The sequence below is a fragment of the Schistocerca piceifrons genome, chromosome 7 (assembly GCF_021461385.2).
Source record: "Schistocerca piceifrons isolate TAMUIC-IGC-003096 chromosome 7, iqSchPice1.1, whole genome shotgun sequence".
Taxonomy (NCBI): Eukaryota; Metazoa; Arthropoda; class Insecta; order Orthoptera; family Acrididae; genus Schistocerca; species Schistocerca piceifrons.
The window spans coordinates 332,749,498-332,767,831 of record NC_060144.1 but is presented as its reverse complement, the minus strand read 5'-3'; the positions used below and the strand labels follow the sequence as shown (position 1 = coordinate 332,767,831).

Here is an 18,334-nt window from a genome sequence, read left to right as displayed (position 1 = left end):
GCCCTGGTCTAGAAATGGAAGAAACGGTTTCTCAGGTAGGCAGCTCTGTTACAACTTTATTGTCTATATGTATAAAGCCTTGAATGAGCTACATAATTCTCATAAGTTATCTACAGATTTCCGAATAATGTGTTCAGCTACTACATCATTTAAAAGCTGGTACGATTCTAAAAAATTATAGTGACTTCATTCCTGCAAAAGACTTAAGAAAAAATGCTTTTACAATCTCTCAATACAGCTTATGTTTTTGCTTCCTAAACCTTACATACAATCTTACCCAAAAATAAGTCTTTAATCATATCATCGAACCTGCTTTGCATAAATGTAGCACTATGTTTTTTTCTGGAAACACAAGCTTCCAGATATTTCCACGTTTTCATCAGTTTTGGTTTACATGTAGCTGTTCTGCAGGTGTTTCCAAATCTTTAAGATCAATATTATACATATGGCAGAGGATTCTAAAGGGAGAACTTTGAGATAACTAATCATCAGATCTCTATATTTTGAATTTTTGGTGATGTAAACAATCTATACGTAATAGCAATAACTAAAGCTCATAGCAATTTCTCTCAGTGATGATTGCCAGTCTCAATGTCATACTTTACAACGGCACATAAAGTTTGTCATACTCTCTCCAATATACCTATAGTTTTCTGTACAATGAGAGAGGTAATTATAAACCTACAACCCTATCATCTTCAGTTTCTAATGGCATTTCATCCACTAATGACTTTGTGTACACCAACAGCAAAAAATTCACGAGAATATAGTTGGGTTTATGAGCTAGCCTTGGGACTGAACCATCCCTTACAATGCAGTGATGAGGGTATCTGTTGTTCATGTGCACACAGACATTAATATCAATGTGTACCATTGTGTTTGAAGCCACATTCTCTTAATGACAACAATAGGCACTGTCTGCAGCAACTGTGACAGCACTTCTGAAATGAACGCCAGGTGATTTGCACCATGCAAATGGGATGGCAACAAACAAGGTTCTGTAAGCCACAAAGAATCACTGCCAGTGATTGAGGTGAGTGTGACAAATCACATGGTTATTGCAGCTGTTAAAAAAACCCATCAAGGATCGATTTATCCATGAACACCAGACCCTATAGGATGACCAGCCTGCAATACTGCCTTGGATAATCTAGTGACAGAACTGACCTCTTGGTTCATATTCATTTTGCCTCACAGCTTGTACACACTGTTTACGGTAGAGACATAATTACTGTTCCTCCAATAATCTCCATTTTGTGATCGTCAAAGTGTGCATTTCAAAGACAAGTTGACACATGCTGTTTGCTGAATTTGCCACATGATTCAAGACCCATTTCCTCACATTCTACTTTGTGAACAATTCTCCATTGCCTTTGGCCGGCACTTTGTAGCTTAAGTGACTCAGCTTCTTGTACATTTCCACTCACAGAAATAATTTCTTACAACTACACTACTTGATCAAATGTATCAGGACACCGTTATGTAGTGCAGAATTGACCACTCAGTGTCACAGAGGCAGATTCATCAGTATAAAAGAAGACAAGGAGAATTGTATAGTCGGGTCAGAAGCAATAACAGCTGAATGGGCTGGTTAGGAGAGCTCAGTGACTTTGAATGTGAATTGGTCACTGGGTGTCACCAGAGTAATAAATCCATCAGGGGCATTTCAACACTTCTAAAGCTGCCCAATTTTACTGTTGATGATGTTATTGTGAAGTGGGAATATGAAGCAACAACCACAGTAAACCAAGGTCAGGCAGACCTCGTGCACTAATGGACAGGGAACATCAACAACTGCAGATGGTGTTTGTTTAAAAATTCACACAAAAGCAGTGAAATCAACCACTGTTCGGTGGTGACATGCTAGCTAGCACAGTGACATGCATAGGGAGTTAAAAATAATGGGCTGCAATGGTTGAGCAGCTCCTCATAACATTACTGCAGTCAATGCTGCGTAATGCTTGAGCTAATGTAAAGCAGCACCACTGAATGTGAGTGATTTGGAGTGATGAATCACTATAAACTGTGGGAATCCAAAGGAAGGGTTTGGCTTTGGTAAAAGCCTGGAGCAAATTATCTGCCATCATGTGTAGTGTCAACAGTGAAGTATGGAGGAGCTGGTGTTATAGTATGGAGATGTTCGTCACTATTAGTGCATGGGCCTCTTATTGCGAGTAAAGAAACATTAAATGTGGAAGGATATGGACACATTTTACAGCATTGGGTACTCTGTACAGTTTGTCCCAAAGATGATGAACATGCAGCATTTCAAAAGCTGATGTATACAGATTTATATTTACATGCAAATAGCTGCCACCATCCTTCCCAGACAATGAGAGTTCTCAGAACTTCGATTCACAATGAATACATCATTGTTGATGAGAGCAGTCTGCAGGAGGAGCTTCTAAATGTAAAGTGTGTTTCTGAAGCCAAAGGGTATCCTCCATAGCAGATATATAAAGTGCTATGAAGGAAACCAAAGATAGGCATCATGAATGCAGGAGGAAACAATGAAAGATTTAAATCCCTTGCTCTCCTCAATTTGTGTGAAGACAGCACCAATCTTGGGTTCTGTTAAAGATGAATGAATGGTCCAGAAGGCTGTGGTTCGTAAGATACCCTGCAAGTGTGGACTTTCATTCAGCGGTAAGATGACTCGCACAGTCCATGAAAGATATATGGAACACCATAGGTAACTTGGCTCTTACAGCCCAATAATGCACCTGTGGAAGAGCACTGCACTGACATTGGTCAATGTATGCTGTACAAAAACGTCAACATTCTGGTATCAGTTTAATGTTTTTGGGATTCAGTGATAAAGAAGCATCTGAAATTCATTTGGCAAAGAACTTAATTAATAAAGATAGCAGTTTCAGCTGGGACAAGTCTTTGGAAGAAACTTGCCAAGACATTGCCACAATGCAGTTCACAATGATACAGCAACTTCCCATTGTGGCTTGACCATGTAACAACAGACTCAGTTCATGTATATTTATTCTTCTTTGCTGCCCATCAATGTGTCTGGTTCTTGTGTATCTGTGGTGACATACACAGTGGCGCAGTCCATGGGTTTAAAAGGATGGAGCAAGGTCTGTAGCATAAGTCTTTAGGCTCACTCTGAAGCTGGCTGAACGGTAATTGGCAAAATATTAAAAGAAGTTGGATTTATGCAGCCGCACATCTGAAATTTAATGGAGTAGTCATTGTGCCATGAAAAAAATGGAGATGATTGATTGACTAACTGAGGGATGTTATTGAACTAAACAAAGACGATGCACAGTAGAGGGATAGTTCAGAAAAGAGACTGTTTATATCAAAATGACAACGCACCCTGTCATAAAGCATCATCTGTGAAGCACTGCTTTGTGAACATTAACATTCCTAAAATGGACTTGCCTGCTCAGAGTCCTGACCTGAACCCAAAGTAACACCTTTGGGATGAGTAAGAATGTCGATTTTGCTCGAGACCACAGCATACAGCTTCACTACCTTCTCTGGTTTCAGCTCTTGAGGAAGAATGGGCTGCAATTCCTCCACAGACATTCAACACCTCATTGAAAGTATCCCCAGCAGAGTTAAATCTGTCATGAAGGCAGTAAGAGGCATTTGGATACTTTTGATCATTTCTTAGTCCATTCACTCAGGTTTTTTGGGCACTGCATAAATCTACCACACATGAAATGCATGTTTACAAGTACCTGTAACGAATAATACTCCATCTTTGACAACCTCTCATGAACTGCAGGCAGAGATGACCACTAACAAGGTGACTGAGTACTGTTTCCAATGTACATCACGGTTGATGTGAAACATAAGTATCCAGAAGCATGTGCATCACACTCAGTGCTCTTGTATGAACTACTCAGTTCCAGCTATTGGTCTCTTATTTCAAAGTATTCAGTTGACGATTATCTGCTGACTGTATAATTTTGAGCCTAAAGGTTTGTGACAACCAGTAAAAGAAGCTCAGCAGAAAGAAATAAAACTTTATGTGTGTATTCAGTCACTGCTATTGCCTAGTTTGTTCATCAGACAGACCAGCAAGAGTTCACGACCTGTATCAATTATTAGGATTGGGAGGGGAAGCTAAGCAAGAAATACGTGCCGTTTCATGAGTGGAAGAGACTTTATGCTTATTCTTCCCTTAGCTTTCAAGTAATTTGAGATTTGTTTTATTTTTATGAACTCGGGATATTCCATTTGTAACATTCAAATTTACAGGTGTAGAGGTAGTCAGACATTCTTCATAGAATATTCATAGCTGCGCATCACATGTCGGGCGATCAAGCACCTATATTCCTTCAAAACAAACAAAAATAACCACTATCAAAGTAAAAATATAAGTACCATGGGTGGTCTTGAGTAAGGAGAGGGTGGCACACTGTTGTATGGGCTAGCATCATTACTTCTAGCTGCTCCAACTCCACCAGCCATAAGAGGGAATGGATATGCTCCTGGAGGAAGCACTACAGCAGGAACTCCTGATTTGCCTCCACTCGAACCTGGGGCGCCTGTAGGTGTTGTGGCTTTGGAGACAGGTGTGGATGGTTTATCAGCCTGCAACATAAGTATCATCAGAATTTGTTTTTTTTTCTGAAGTCAGTACTAACAGTTCAAACATGCTGCTTATGTTATTTTGTAAGCCACCTGCTTAACAAGCATAATTTGCTGGGTATATACATTCACCTATTGAACCCAGAAAATTACTAAAACAGCCAAATAAAAGCTCAAACTCGTCAAAAAGACATGAACAGTGATCAGCATTTTTAGCTCACAGCTGTGTAATGCCACAGTGTTACAGAAATTCATAGGTGTCAACCTTCCAGCAAAATTACAATTTGTCAACTGAGCATTTACAGTACACTAAGAAACAATAACACTATAGTGTTAATGAAACATTCAATATCTTAATTTCTTTTTTCCTCAATGAAGAGAAATTATTTTGTTGATAGGTAGCAATGTTTTTGTTTCTTGTTATTGCAGTGGCAAAATGTGATATGACATTTAGGAAATAAGTAACTGCTGTACAATATGATGCTGTGTACTCTGCATCTTACATCTTTACTTTTCAGAGATGGCGTAGACCGACTGGAACTGGAACCACTACGACTGGGTGGCCTCTCTGACTTAACACTGCCTAGACCACCGCTTTTCTCACCATTTTCTCTGATATCTGCCCCAGGATGATCACCACCATTGGGGTGAGGTGAATTAGGGTCCTGCAGAGAATACAAAAACAGAAAAGATGTTGTTTAGAGAAGAAAATTTTGCCTTTTTTCATCTAAGATAATGAATATCTACATTTACACTTCAAAAGTCAGTTTAGGGTGTGAATCAGAGGGTACTTCTTGTACCACTGCCACTGTCCCCTCTAGTTGCAAATGGTGCATGGGAAGAACAACTTTTGGTAAGCCTCCTTATGAACTCAAATCTCCCAAATTTTACCTTCAGGGTCTTTTCGTGACATATAAGGAGCGATCAAAAAGTTTGCTTTTGAAGTCATTCCTGCAGCATATTTGCAATGTAGCATGACTCCGATGTGGGTATATGCACACTGACATGTAGGCAAAGGATTAGTGTGGCATTCATGTCTTTCCAATGTGCTTGCTGCAAATGCAGAAATGTGAACTATGGCAACATTATTACAAAATACTTCCAAACAAGACCAATGGGCTGTTATTCTTTTCTTGTGTTCAAATGTGTGTGAAATCTTATGGGACTTAACTGCTAAGGTTATCAGTCCCTAAGCTTACACACTACTTAACCTAGAGTATCCTAAGGACAAACACATACAACCATGCCTGAGGAAGGACTTGAACCTCTGCCGGGACTAGCCGCACAGTCCCTGACTGCAGCGCCTTAGACCATTCGGCTAATCCCATGCGGCTATTCTTTTCTTAGCTGCCAAATGATGAACATCAGTAGACATCCATTGGAGAATGAAGAATGTGTGTGGGAGCTGCATGTCTGTCAAAACCCAACTGCAACAAGGAGTGCTGCTGCTTCATGATCACACATATTCTTATATCTCAAATGCTGGAGTGCAGAAGTTATGCTGAGTTAAGTGAGGGACAGTCAAGCACTCATCCTATAGCCCTGAACTCTCCCCATGCAATTATCTTGCCTTCAGTTCACAAAAAAGGCCCTGTCAGATGAGGATGTGCAGCACACAATTCTAGACTTCTTCAGTAATGGGACACAATGTTTTACCAAACAGGTGTCTCCAAGCTGGTGCACTGGTGGGATGATTGCCTTAAAGGTCATTATCATTTTGCCTGTTCGACATACTGATTCTGGACTGTACGGCTTTTCAAAGGAAACTTGTTGATCGCCCCTATGTAGAAAGAAGCAATGTGTTGGCTGACTCCTGCAGGAACATATGCTCTCTGAATTTTAACTGTAAATTGCACCTTCATGCACAATGCCTGTCTTGTAGTGTCTGGACACATTCTCCATGGAGGCACAATAAAGGTTGTCCTTGTCCTCATAATGTCACTAACCTGAAGCAGACATCCACCATGTTAGTCGCCCCAAACATTAGCTTCTGATGGAAGTGTTTTGACAAAAAGATGCCAGCTGGCATGATTTATGTGTGTACTAATCATTCTGATTATAGTCTGAAGTGTAAAGGAATAACATTTATTTTACATATATGATTTTTGGTTGTACTGTTTACTTTTACTGTAGTGGTTTTATTTCTGTCATGTGACTTTAGATTTCTGATCAATCCAACTTTTAAAGCTCTCTGGATGAAAAATGTGAGAAGGAAAGATTTGAAACCAAACCAAATAGAGCAAAATATGTTCTCACCATTTTTGGGAAGGGAATATTGTCTGAACATGAGTTTCATCAGCCCACATTAAGGAAAATGCTGGCTTACCAAAGCAGCCTTTTCACATATCATGCTTCTCTTCTTGGTTAATCAAAACATATAACAAAAAAGAAGTTATTTTAACAAGGTTAAATGTGTCCTATTACCAGATGAAATATGCATTTAAGAGCAGAAAAACGGCCAAAAATGCCTTTCTGATAATGTTTTATTTGCAAAAGCACAGTAACACTTCCTATTTATAATAGCTGTTGTGCACACAAGACAGATATTAAAAACAAGAAACAATCTTAAACAGCAGTTTACTGATGTTCTGAGGCTTCTAACATGGCAGTATTCTTCAAAAAAATGTACAGCGTAAGTCTGTAGTGACATCTCCACGACTTTCACACTCAAAAAACCTTTGATAAAAAGTGCTTATATTCTTTGGAGATGTATTTCCTCTCTCAAGCCTACCTGGCAAGGATCCCAGACTGAGGAAAAATATTCAAGCATTGGCTGAACAAGGATTTTCGTATAGTTTGAGTCTGTGGGCAAGTAGTGTGTAACCTGCCCCGCATTAAGTCTCATACTTATGAAGGAAGCAGTTGTCCACAAAAAATTATGGGTTTCTCTTTGTGAAAATGAGAATCTCATAGATGCACATGCTTGTAATGGACATTAGATCTAGCCTTTCAAATAGAGGTTTGCAGTGTCAATTCTTTTTTTCTCCCACCAAGGCTCGAATGATCTTTTTATCGTGCTATATTTAACGACTGAAACAAAATATGCATAACACAGTTTTTTAACTGCTAAATCAGTGATACCAGATAAGCTATTCATGACATACACACGAGTATTCAGTTAACACAAATGCCGTCTACATGATCACTCCACACTACATGATCACTCCACAACATATTTTTTGTTATTAACACACCACAGAATTTACACAGCTTGCAGTGTCTAATTTTTTGTCAACACAGCTTATTTCACTTATACATTATGCTGACTTTTTTGTTATGAAATGAATAATTTATTGTTTTGCAAAGTTTAATTTCAAATTATTATTTTTTTCCCTTGCCTCCACTTCCCCAAGTGTTTGCTAAATAAGGCGGATTAAGTCTTCATCGACTTTACAGCAGACTATCACTGTTGAGTCATCTGCATTAAGGATAGTATCTGACTTGACCTGGCATGGCATTTTATTGATGTAATACAAAAATAATAGTGGCCATAATATTTAGCCTTGTGGGACACCTAACTGTACATGTTTCCAGCCAGAAAGGAAATTTTTGTCACTGTTATTTGCAAGTACTCTTTGTTTTCTGTTTGCCAAATATGATGACATTTAACTATAGATTTTCCTTGAAAACCATAACTAATCAGTTTTTGGAGAAGCTAGTCACAATTTACAGTGTCGAAGTCTTCGGTAAGATTGCAAAAGATGCCTGATACACACATTCTATTATTAAGACGACTGCTAACTTTTGTGACCAATTCATTTATTGCATGGGTTATGCTGGAGCCATTCTTGAAACCATACTGATTGCATAAAATAGTATTGTTGGATGAATTATAATTTTATGTCTACTCACATGCAGCTCTTTCAAGAATTTAAAAAAAAATTTATAACAATGAAATAGCCCTCTTCAATAGACTGGTTGATGATGAGGGAGAATGGATGTGAAATACTATGATGTACTGATTTTATTATTCTAATGGGAACCTCATCACAACTCACCGAGTTTAAATTTTTTAGGGATGTTACGATTTTAATGATATCAGAGCTTAAAACAGGTGAAAACTTAAAACCTGAACAATTTCTCTCTGCCATCCCAGGAATTTTACATTGTGGTGAGCAGTCGCCAATTCTGTTACAGCTAATGAAGAAATCATTGAAGGACTCATGTATAGCACCAGGACCTGTAACTGTCCTATTATATATCATTAGTTTAGAGGGACGTTTTCTCTCCATTTCACCGTCAACCTCACTTCTTACAACAGACCAAACAGCTTTGGATTTGTCTTTTTGCATTTCAAATGAATGTATTGTTTGCAGTAAACTTTGCTAGTTTAATTACTTTTTTTATGTGCTTATATATTTAAGAAATTCAGGACTTCAATTAATTTTTGCCTCCATATGCAGTTTCCTCTTCTTAATGTTAGACACGCTAATTCCTTTTGTTACCCATGATCTACTTTTACAAGACTCAGTCCACACTGTTACAAAAGGGAAGCAGTCATTGGAAATGCTCTTGAATTCAATTAATAAGTTATTAATTCTCTTCAAAAACATAACTTACTTCCATAGGTCTACATCTAACTCACTACCAACCTGCAACAATCACATGACTTTACGGACTTTAAAGACATCACTTCACAAATAATATACCTGCAACAACAACAGATACACACTTCAAACATAGAGATTTTTTTGGAAAAAAAATGTTTCAGTAGTGGCTTCTAGCAACCTAGTTTCCCTTGTCTGTAAAACAGACGCATTCATGGTATCAGCTGCACCTGATGAGAGTAATGGCTGCACAGAAGAAGAGTGAATGGATGTGTATTTTTGTAATTTGTTGTATGGTGATTGTGCTTGAAAATTGTTTCAATACAGTGTAAAGCATCACTACTGTTCATAAGGAGGAGAGAATAGGCGTGACTGCTGGACTGCACTGTTGTGGTTACATGTATGGGCCAACACTGTCACCTAACAATTTGCTAAAGCCAGTTCAGAGTTATCATTAAAAACTGTCTGATATTATTATTTTTTTAGTACTAACTTCTTGGAACACAGAAAATGCTGCTCCTTTACTTTTCAGCTATAACAGTTCTTACTGATGCCTTTGGTGAGAGCAGAAGCTATTTATGAAAATCTCATGGTGAGCTTACGTACCAATGAAAATGCTGTTCCTACTAATGGAACCACAAAGTAATGGGGAAGATAAATATTATGAGACATGTTAAATGATAAGTACCAATACTAAGTGACTCTTGGACCAGGGCCTACAAGAGTTACTCCATAAAACAAATAATGGAGAGGAATAAATAAGTGGTGAGAGTGTAACAGGATGTAGTTTCAAGCAAAAAAGTGTGTAGATTATCTAATACCAAGCTGTAGAGTTGGCATACAGTGATACTATGTATGTGTAAGTGTGATAGGGGTATAGATGGGGATGGGGATGCTTGGAGGCTCTGAAGTGAATAATGGAGACATGAAAGGAGAAAAGACAGAGGAAATGTTTCTGTCAGATAGTCAAAAGTTTCTATGTAAAGTACATTGCATCTCATTTATTTATTCTCTGTACCACACAAAGCTTTGCCAACAGTGTCCAAGAGGGCATCTCCGTATTGTGAGATGATAGTAATTAAGCTGTCATCTTGATGAGCTCAGAGGTGTATAATTCAGTAAATTTACTGTTTTAAGTTGTTACAATGCACCTGCAACATTAGAGAACTACAATTTTAGCAGTCACACTAAGATGTGGTTCCATTAAAGTACTGGAGGGACAGGGGAGATGGGGAGGGGTGAGAGGTCAAAGAGATAAGAAAACATCTTGTGAGGCACTGTTATAACCAAGTTTGTAAAAGAACAAGTGGAATCTAGCTTGCTAAAATAAGAGAAGAAATTGTTCATCCAGTTACTCAAAAAACCACTCAGTGGTCATTTAAAATTATTTACACATCACTGGGATGGATCTGAATCAAAATATTCACATACAGGAATCCTCTTTAAATTTTGAAAAACCTGTGCTTTCAGTCTGGCATGACTGAGCAATTTACTGACCATGGTGACTAAATGAGAACACATCATGAGGCTGAATTTAAAGTTGTAGAATGTTTACAATGTTACACATTTTCCAGTGGTTCTTACTTTTAATAGTTCCAAATATGAATAACAAATTATTTTAGTGAGATATTGTCAGTTCTTCCATAAGTTTGAAGAGCACAGTGATTTTACCTATTTCTAATGAAATCCATAGATTTTTTTGTGTTTCGTCTTTGAAATTGTATAGAGAACACAAATTAAGAAGGGACTTTTGAGATGATTTATAGACAGAATTTCAGAAAGTAACATTTAAAAGTAAGCCACACAAAAAAACCACATAGAAGAATAGGCAGAATTGACATGGAAATGTCCACTATTACAGGGTGTCCAGCAAAAGAATCTCTGATTTCAAAATTAAATATCTCAAAAACAAAGATCGCTAGAAGAGTGCAACAAAGGGTACATTTATTGTGAAAGCTGTTAAGAATTTTATACAGAAGTTTTGAAATAGTTCAAAAAGCTACTAACAGGCAGCACTGTACATTGTGCAGCTCATACAGAATCTGCTTGCATAATTAAACTAGTCTTCTGCAAGCAGTCTTTACAAACACATCACAATATTTTCAAAATGTCCGCCACTCACTGTACAGAGGTGGCGCAAGTGAACAACGATGTTTGCCATCATGTCCTGCAGCATCTCAACGGAAATGGATTCATATGCCACACAGACTGCTGATTCAAGCTCATCCTGAGTGGTGAAATGGTTCTGGTAGACAGTGTCTCTGAATGTGCTCCATGAAGAGTAGTCACAAGAACTCAGATCAGGTGAATATGAAGGCCATTACCTTTGCCATTAAATTTGCAATAATCCAATGCAATGACTCTAGTCCCGAAGTATTCATTAAGAAAGCGAAACACATGTTTGGTGCGAATGTGGTCAGGCCCCATCCTGCACGAATCACCTGGTGCCCGGTCGAACCTTCAGCACTAGGTGTGTGGCAAGAAATTGTTCCAAAATTGCAATGTAACATTCACTAGTGACCATTTCTCACATGAAAAAGGGCCAATAATGCCTCTTCTGCATACCACACTCCAAACAGTAACTTTGGAAGAATACACTAGTTTCACTTCACTTCAGACAAACGGGGATTTTTTTGGAACTCCACAATTGCCAAATCTGTTTATTCATGACACCATTCAGGTAGAAGTGTGTTTCATCTGCAAACTGGATGCAGCCAACATCAAATCCTTCATTATCAATCATTGTGAGAATATGGCTCACAAAGTCAGCCCTCTGTTGGACATATCCCACAGTTATGTCCTGGTAGCTTTTGATTTTGAATGGAAATGTGTAGTCTCTGTCGCAGTATTTTCTGCATCCTGGAATGCTGCAAATCAGTCTCTGCTGCAATTCTTCAAACAGATTTCCTTGGATTTTACAGAATAATTGCAGAAACTTTAATGACAGTTTTGGTTTTCATTTCAGGTAGTTTTGGAACATTACATTGTGTTTGAAAACTGTACCTTGTTACTGTAGGACTGCATTCTAACCTGTGGTACTCCAGTAATAGAAAAACATGTTGTCCAGTGGAATACATAATTTCAACCTCTTCATTCCTTCCTTCCTTCTATCCTAACCTCCTCTCATGTTTCAATGGTGTAACTCATCAGTGAGCTGCAGCGCACTATTTATAGCCACTACAGATTGTGATTACAGTGTCATGTGTCAGCAGTTTTTTTTAACTATTTCGAAACTGCTGTACAACTTTGGCAACAAATTCTTACAGCTTGCACAATAAACATACCATTTCGTGCACTCATCTCTCGATCTCAGCTTTCAAGATATATAATTTTAAAATCAGGGATTCCTTTGATGGAACCATGAATGTATTTAAGTAGAAAATGATATTTAGTACACATTTTCTTATCAGTTTTACAATTGTACACCAAACAATGCATTAAGTACCACAAATAATTTGATTGGAATAGGTGGACACTGTTGCAATACATTAAGTATTTCATGCTAGAGAGAGAGAGAGAGAGAGAGAGAGAGAGAGAGAGAGAGAGAGAGAGAGAGAGAGAGAGATTTAAACAGAACAAGAAAACAAGATGATTAGCTGTTAAAAGAATCAAGACTTCACTTCAATAACCAACCTCATTTGCTACATCCACTACTAAATCTTGGTCACTCTTCTCTCCATCACTTTCCTGGAAAAGAAACAAAAAGAGTTTAAAAGTATTTACACCCAAATGTTGTTCAACAACTCACAATAAAGGGTTTTCTTTGAGGACAACACATAATGCATTGCCATGTGACAGAAATTATAGTGTAAGAAATAATCTCTAAACAACAACTCTTAATTTATAATTGAATTTGTTTTCATTCAAATTTTGTCAAGTTAAGTTTTATTTCTAGAATATTTTTTTAAAGAATCTTTCCATCACTTTTTCTCCCTTTTTCAAATGAAAACCAGTTAGTGATTTGCACAAGTATGTATGTAACATATTTTGTTTGAATGGTTTAACAGACATATATTTGTTAACATAAATTAACCCAACAGGTGGTAGAATTAGGTAACAAATACACATCCAATGTTACAATAAAAATATTTGTAAAGTTTTTTATTACGTCCTTTCACCAATAAGTTAATCTGTCAAAGTGAAACATGCACCATTTTGATGGATATAAAAGAAAATTTCATGCAATGCTAAGTATTATTATAAAATAGGATATTTGAAGAGATTAGTAATATGAGAGCATGCAAAATGTGCAGAAAAAGTATAAAATATCATAAGTCGCTTAATTTTCTCACAAACATCACTTTGATACATGCTTTACATTAATTGTTAGAGCCACTGACAGATGCTCTAGTACGATGGTTAGATATGTAGAGATGTCGAACCATTGCCCGTGAACAGACAGACATCCTTTTTATCTGAAGTTACTTACGGAAAATTTTGTGAGTAAATCAACTGAAGACATTTAGTGAAAGATTTTTGTAAGTGGCTACTAACTGAAATATTACTATTACAGAACAGTTTGAAGAAGGGGATGGAAGAGAGAGAACACAGAGTCAAAGGAGACAAGAAGATGAAAGAGAAAGGAATATTCTGGTACAGTATCCTGTTGATGATGAGGTCATTAGTGACAGAGCACAAGCATTGATAAAGGAATAATGGAGAATATGTCATTTACAATGGAGTCATCCTGGCATTCACCTTCAATGATTTAGAGAAACCAGAGTAGCTCTAAATCTGGGTAGCTGGAAAGGGATTTAACTGCCGTCTTCCTGATTACAAGTCCACCACATCACTGTATCACCTTACCTAGTACGACAAGATGTGGGAAGAGTAAATTTAAAAAGGACATCTACACTTACATCTATAAGCTGAAAGTCACCTCATGGGTTGTCCCACAGTTCATTCCTGACTCTGTTTTCCAGCTGACTTTCCCTTTTGACATGTGAACAGCACAATTTTCTCCAAACTTTTTTGTTATGCAATGTGAAAAGTCCCTGGTTAAATAAACTCAGCTTTTGTGCATTGGCCTGCTACCATATGACAAATACAAGGTTTTTCTGTCAGTTTGGTCTAGTTTTATTGTGCAGATTCGTTTCATTGTGAAGTGGATAAAATTATGAGCATGCTATGAGACACTAGTATTAGAAGATTGTGTGTATTTGTGAGCTTTAGACATTATTTATTGAGTGGTATTTGGTCGTATATGTAAGGCACGGGTGGAAGTGCTAGTACTGCACTATAGCAGTGATGCACAATATGAGTCAGTCAATAATTAAAACACAACTGTGCTATAATATGTATGAATTCTTGCCATCATTGTGTAACACTGGCAAAGAAGAAACTATACAAGAAACTATACAAGAAACTCTCAGTGTCTGTGACAATAAGTGAAATAGCCTCAGGCTGCTGTTATGGAGTAATAAGTTTTATTGCATGATCGATTTCGAGGCCTTGTGTCTCATCCTCAAAAGCACTTGTGCACATAGTAAAAACATTTTTTTAAAGATTACATACATTAGTTCACATACAACATAACATATAATTTCTTGCAAAGTATACATCATAAGCTAAACAGCCTATATGTTTTAAGGTTAGGTTAGCATTCTATACTAAACCCTAATATCTACGAATTATACTTAGCCATGGAAAATACCAATACCAGCTCAATAACAATTCCTGTCTTCAGATGTTTATGTCATTACACAATGACATTACTCAATTTCCAGATGAAGTGAAGCTAGATGTATTGGGAGTGCATAACCACTTCCTAATACGAGAGACTTCCGAAAGTTTTTGAAAGAGAAGATGGTCCACCATGTGACACAAACAACAAACAAACATAATATGAATCCACACCACTATTGGCTCAACAATAGAAGCTGCATCAGCAGACGAGGAATGAAACATGCACACAGCACCAAAGAAGAAAGAGTAGCAGCAGACCAGCATACCTGAGGTTATTCGAGTACACATCATGATGGCAGATAGATGTGTACTGAAAATGTGCCCACCAGTGGAAGTGTATTCTGTTATCTGGTATGAATGGGCGCGTGGGACTAAGGTGTTCATATCCACAAATGTCTACACACCGTGTATTGTGAAGAAACCATGCCTCATTAAATGGTTGGTCACTGGTGTTGCATGTTCAGGGTACGAAGGGAGGGTGGGGTAGATGGAAGACTGAAGTGAGTGTCCCTCCACATCCACAAATGAAAACACCATTGCTAGAGTACACGACCTGTTGTTGGTGGACAGGTGTATAATGGTGTCAGATGTGGCATCCTCACTGCGTACTGGCTGTGCTCAGGCCGCATACTCCACGATGTTTTGAGTTACCGAAAAATGTCTGCAAGATGGGTGCTGAGAAACCTGACCTCAGTTCACAAGAGAGTGGGAATGGGAATTACCCTTGATCATTTGATGCAGCACGTGCATGAGAGAAATGAGTTCCTGTTCAGAATCAACAAAGACGATGAGACAAGGGTGTGCCACTGCACACCAGAATCCTACATCGCCTCAATTATATGGAACCACCCCAGCTCATTAGTGAAGAAAAAATTCAGAGTATCACCCTCCATAAAAGATGTTATGGCTGCAGTGTTCTGGGACACAAAAGGTGTGATTTCCTCCAGCGAGGGGCCATCAGTACAACTTGCTACTCTGGTACCCTCACCAAACTAAGGTCTGCTATTCAACGAAAAATACCAGGGCTCTTTGAGTGAAGATTTTGTACTCTTATGTGACAATGCAAAACCACACACAGCAAGGCTCACACAGGGGCAGAGTCATTCTTTCGGATGGGAGAGATTGGATTGCCCAGCCTACAGGCCCAATCTTGCCCCCATCAGACTTTCATCAGTTTCCTGCACTGAAAGCTGTAGTCTTGGGAAATCACTTCCAAATCAATGCTGAGGCAGAGCAGGGTGTGTGACAATTCCTTGCATCACAGGGCACCAAGATTTACCAGAGTGGTTTCCCAAAAAGTCTGCAAAATACAATGAATGTCTCAATGTTGGTGGCAACTATGTCAAAAAATAGTAAAAGGTGTGTAGTTCATGATGCAATAGTGTATTTGTTTTTGGTTATACAGTTTCGGTGTGGAGAACCTACTTTCAGAATATCCCCTCATTAAAACTTTATAGTTTTGGTAACAGCCTTTACGTTGACCACCAGTAAATATTGATTGGAAAGTACATTGAGACATAATGATAAATTGATTATGAATTGAAGTGTAAAGCAAAATGAATGATGAAAACAAAGGCATTAAACACAAAACAAAATTAAAGGAGACTGAGGGAGGTCTGCATAATTTTAGAAAAGAAAGGTAGGCTGTTAACAATATATGGCAAGTAACACTGTGGCTTCAGGTAAAGGTGATTGCCAATTTTGTTAACAAGGATATTTCATTACCATATTTCAAAAAAAACAGTGTCTGTGATAAGCCTGGAGATGCTTTAGTAGTAAATGGTGGAAGCTTTCCACTTCTTCCACAACCCACCTCAACTTCCTCACTTCATTTCTATAGTTATTTCTCATCCTGCTACAGCTCAAAAGCCTCCAGTCATTGTTTTCACTTTACTTAATTGCAAAGACTTCGTCTTTTTCATACTACCATTTTCACATTCTCTCTTGTTGTATTTGAACTGCTTATTCATCTCATCTAATTTGTGCACTTCTCTCAATCAAATGCCTCTTCCAGTAATGCCCACAAAATGTTTATTCCATCCATTTTCTTCAGTCTCACATTTAAATCCGTGCACCCACTACTCACACCAGTTCTCATGTTCCCACAGCACACATGTTTGTGTGGAATCAATTCCTTTATGTACTTGTACTTGTGTTATGTATCAGACATTCCAGTTAGAATGAAAATCAGACTTGCAAATTCAAGGTAACCATTCTCTTCCATGTAAATATTTGTTATCTGCTGTCAAGTTTGGCCTATAGGCAATTTCTGATTTACTTTCACTGAAAGAATAATTATTCTATCTTGATGAATTGTTGTCTGTTGCTGAGTCCCTCAGGAGATATTTGTTAACATTCCAACTAAATAAGCGAAGCTACATACATAACAAAGCAGAAAAGCCTTCATTCTACGATATAAATAGATAATTTCACTTACATGACCAAGTTTATCTTCTTTTCGTCTCTTCACATCTGGTTCAACATCCGGAGATCGAGAACGATACTTGTCTCTCTCACCCGGTGACACAGAAGCTCTCTGAAAAAAGAAAAAAAAACAACAAAATTCTCAGAGAAAAAGAGAGAGAGAGAGACTTATTTTGCCAAATGATATTTAGGTGCATACAGAATAAACCAAGAATTTTAGTTATTCATTAACAAATGTAAATACATTATGTTGTTGTTGTGGTCTTCAGTCCTGAGACTGGTTTGATGCAGCTCTCCATGCTACTCTATCCTGTGCAAGCTTTTTCATCTCCCAGTACCTACTGCAACCTACATCCTTCTGAATCTGCTTAGTGTATTCATCTCTTGGTCTCCCTCTAAGATTTTTACCCTCCACGCTGTCCTCCAATACTAAATTGGTGATCCCTTGATGCCTCAGAACATGTCCTACCAACCGATCCCTTCTTCTGGTCAAGTTGTGCCACAAACTTCTCTTCTCCCCAATCCTATTCAATACTTCCTCATTAGTTATGTGATCTACCCATCTAATCTTCAGCATTCTTCTGTAGCACCACATTTCGAAAGCTTCTATTCTCTTCTTGTCCAAACTATTTATCGTCCATGTTTCACTTCCATACATGGCTACACTCCATACGAATACTTTCAGAAATGACTTCCTGACACTTAAATCAATACTGGATGTTAACAAATTTCTCTTCTTCAGAAATGCTTTCCTTGCCATTGCCAGCCTACATTTTATATCCTCTCTACTTCGACCATCATCAGTTATTTTGCTCCCCAAATAGCAAAACTCCTTTACTACTATAAGTGCCTCATTTCCTAATCTAATTCCCTCAGCATCACCCGACTTAATTTGACTACATTCCATTATCCTCGTTTTGCTTTTGTTGATGTTCATCTTATATCCTCCTTTCAAGACACTGTCCATTCCATTCAACTGCTCTTCCAAGTCCTTTGCTGTCTCTGACAGAATTACAATGTCATCGGCGAACCTCAAAGTTTTTATTTCTTCTCCATGAATTTTAATACCTACTCCGAATTTTTATTTTGTTTCCTTTACTGCTTGCTCAATATACAGATTGAAC

General features: G+C 37.9%; 1 protein-coding gene across 1 annotated transcript in view; it reads right to left on the bottom strand.

The window, feature by feature from the left end:
- The window catches only part of LOC124804704 (protein groucho), a 721,164-nt gene that overhangs the window by 61,024 nt on the left and 641,806 nt on the right, over positions 1 to 18,334 (bottom strand). The window contains exons 9-12 of the mRNA XM_047264963.1: positions 17,224 to 17,322; positions 12,735 to 12,788; positions 5,058 to 5,219; positions 4,348 to 4,557 (exon numbers count right to left, since the gene is read on the bottom strand). Coding sequence (XP_047120919.1) covers positions 4,348 to 4,557; positions 5,058 to 5,219; positions 12,735 to 12,788; positions 17,224 to 17,322 — 525 coding nt within the window. The remainder of the gene's footprint in view (positions 1 to 4,347; positions 4,558 to 5,057; positions 5,220 to 12,734; positions 12,789 to 17,223; positions 17,323 to 18,334) is intronic.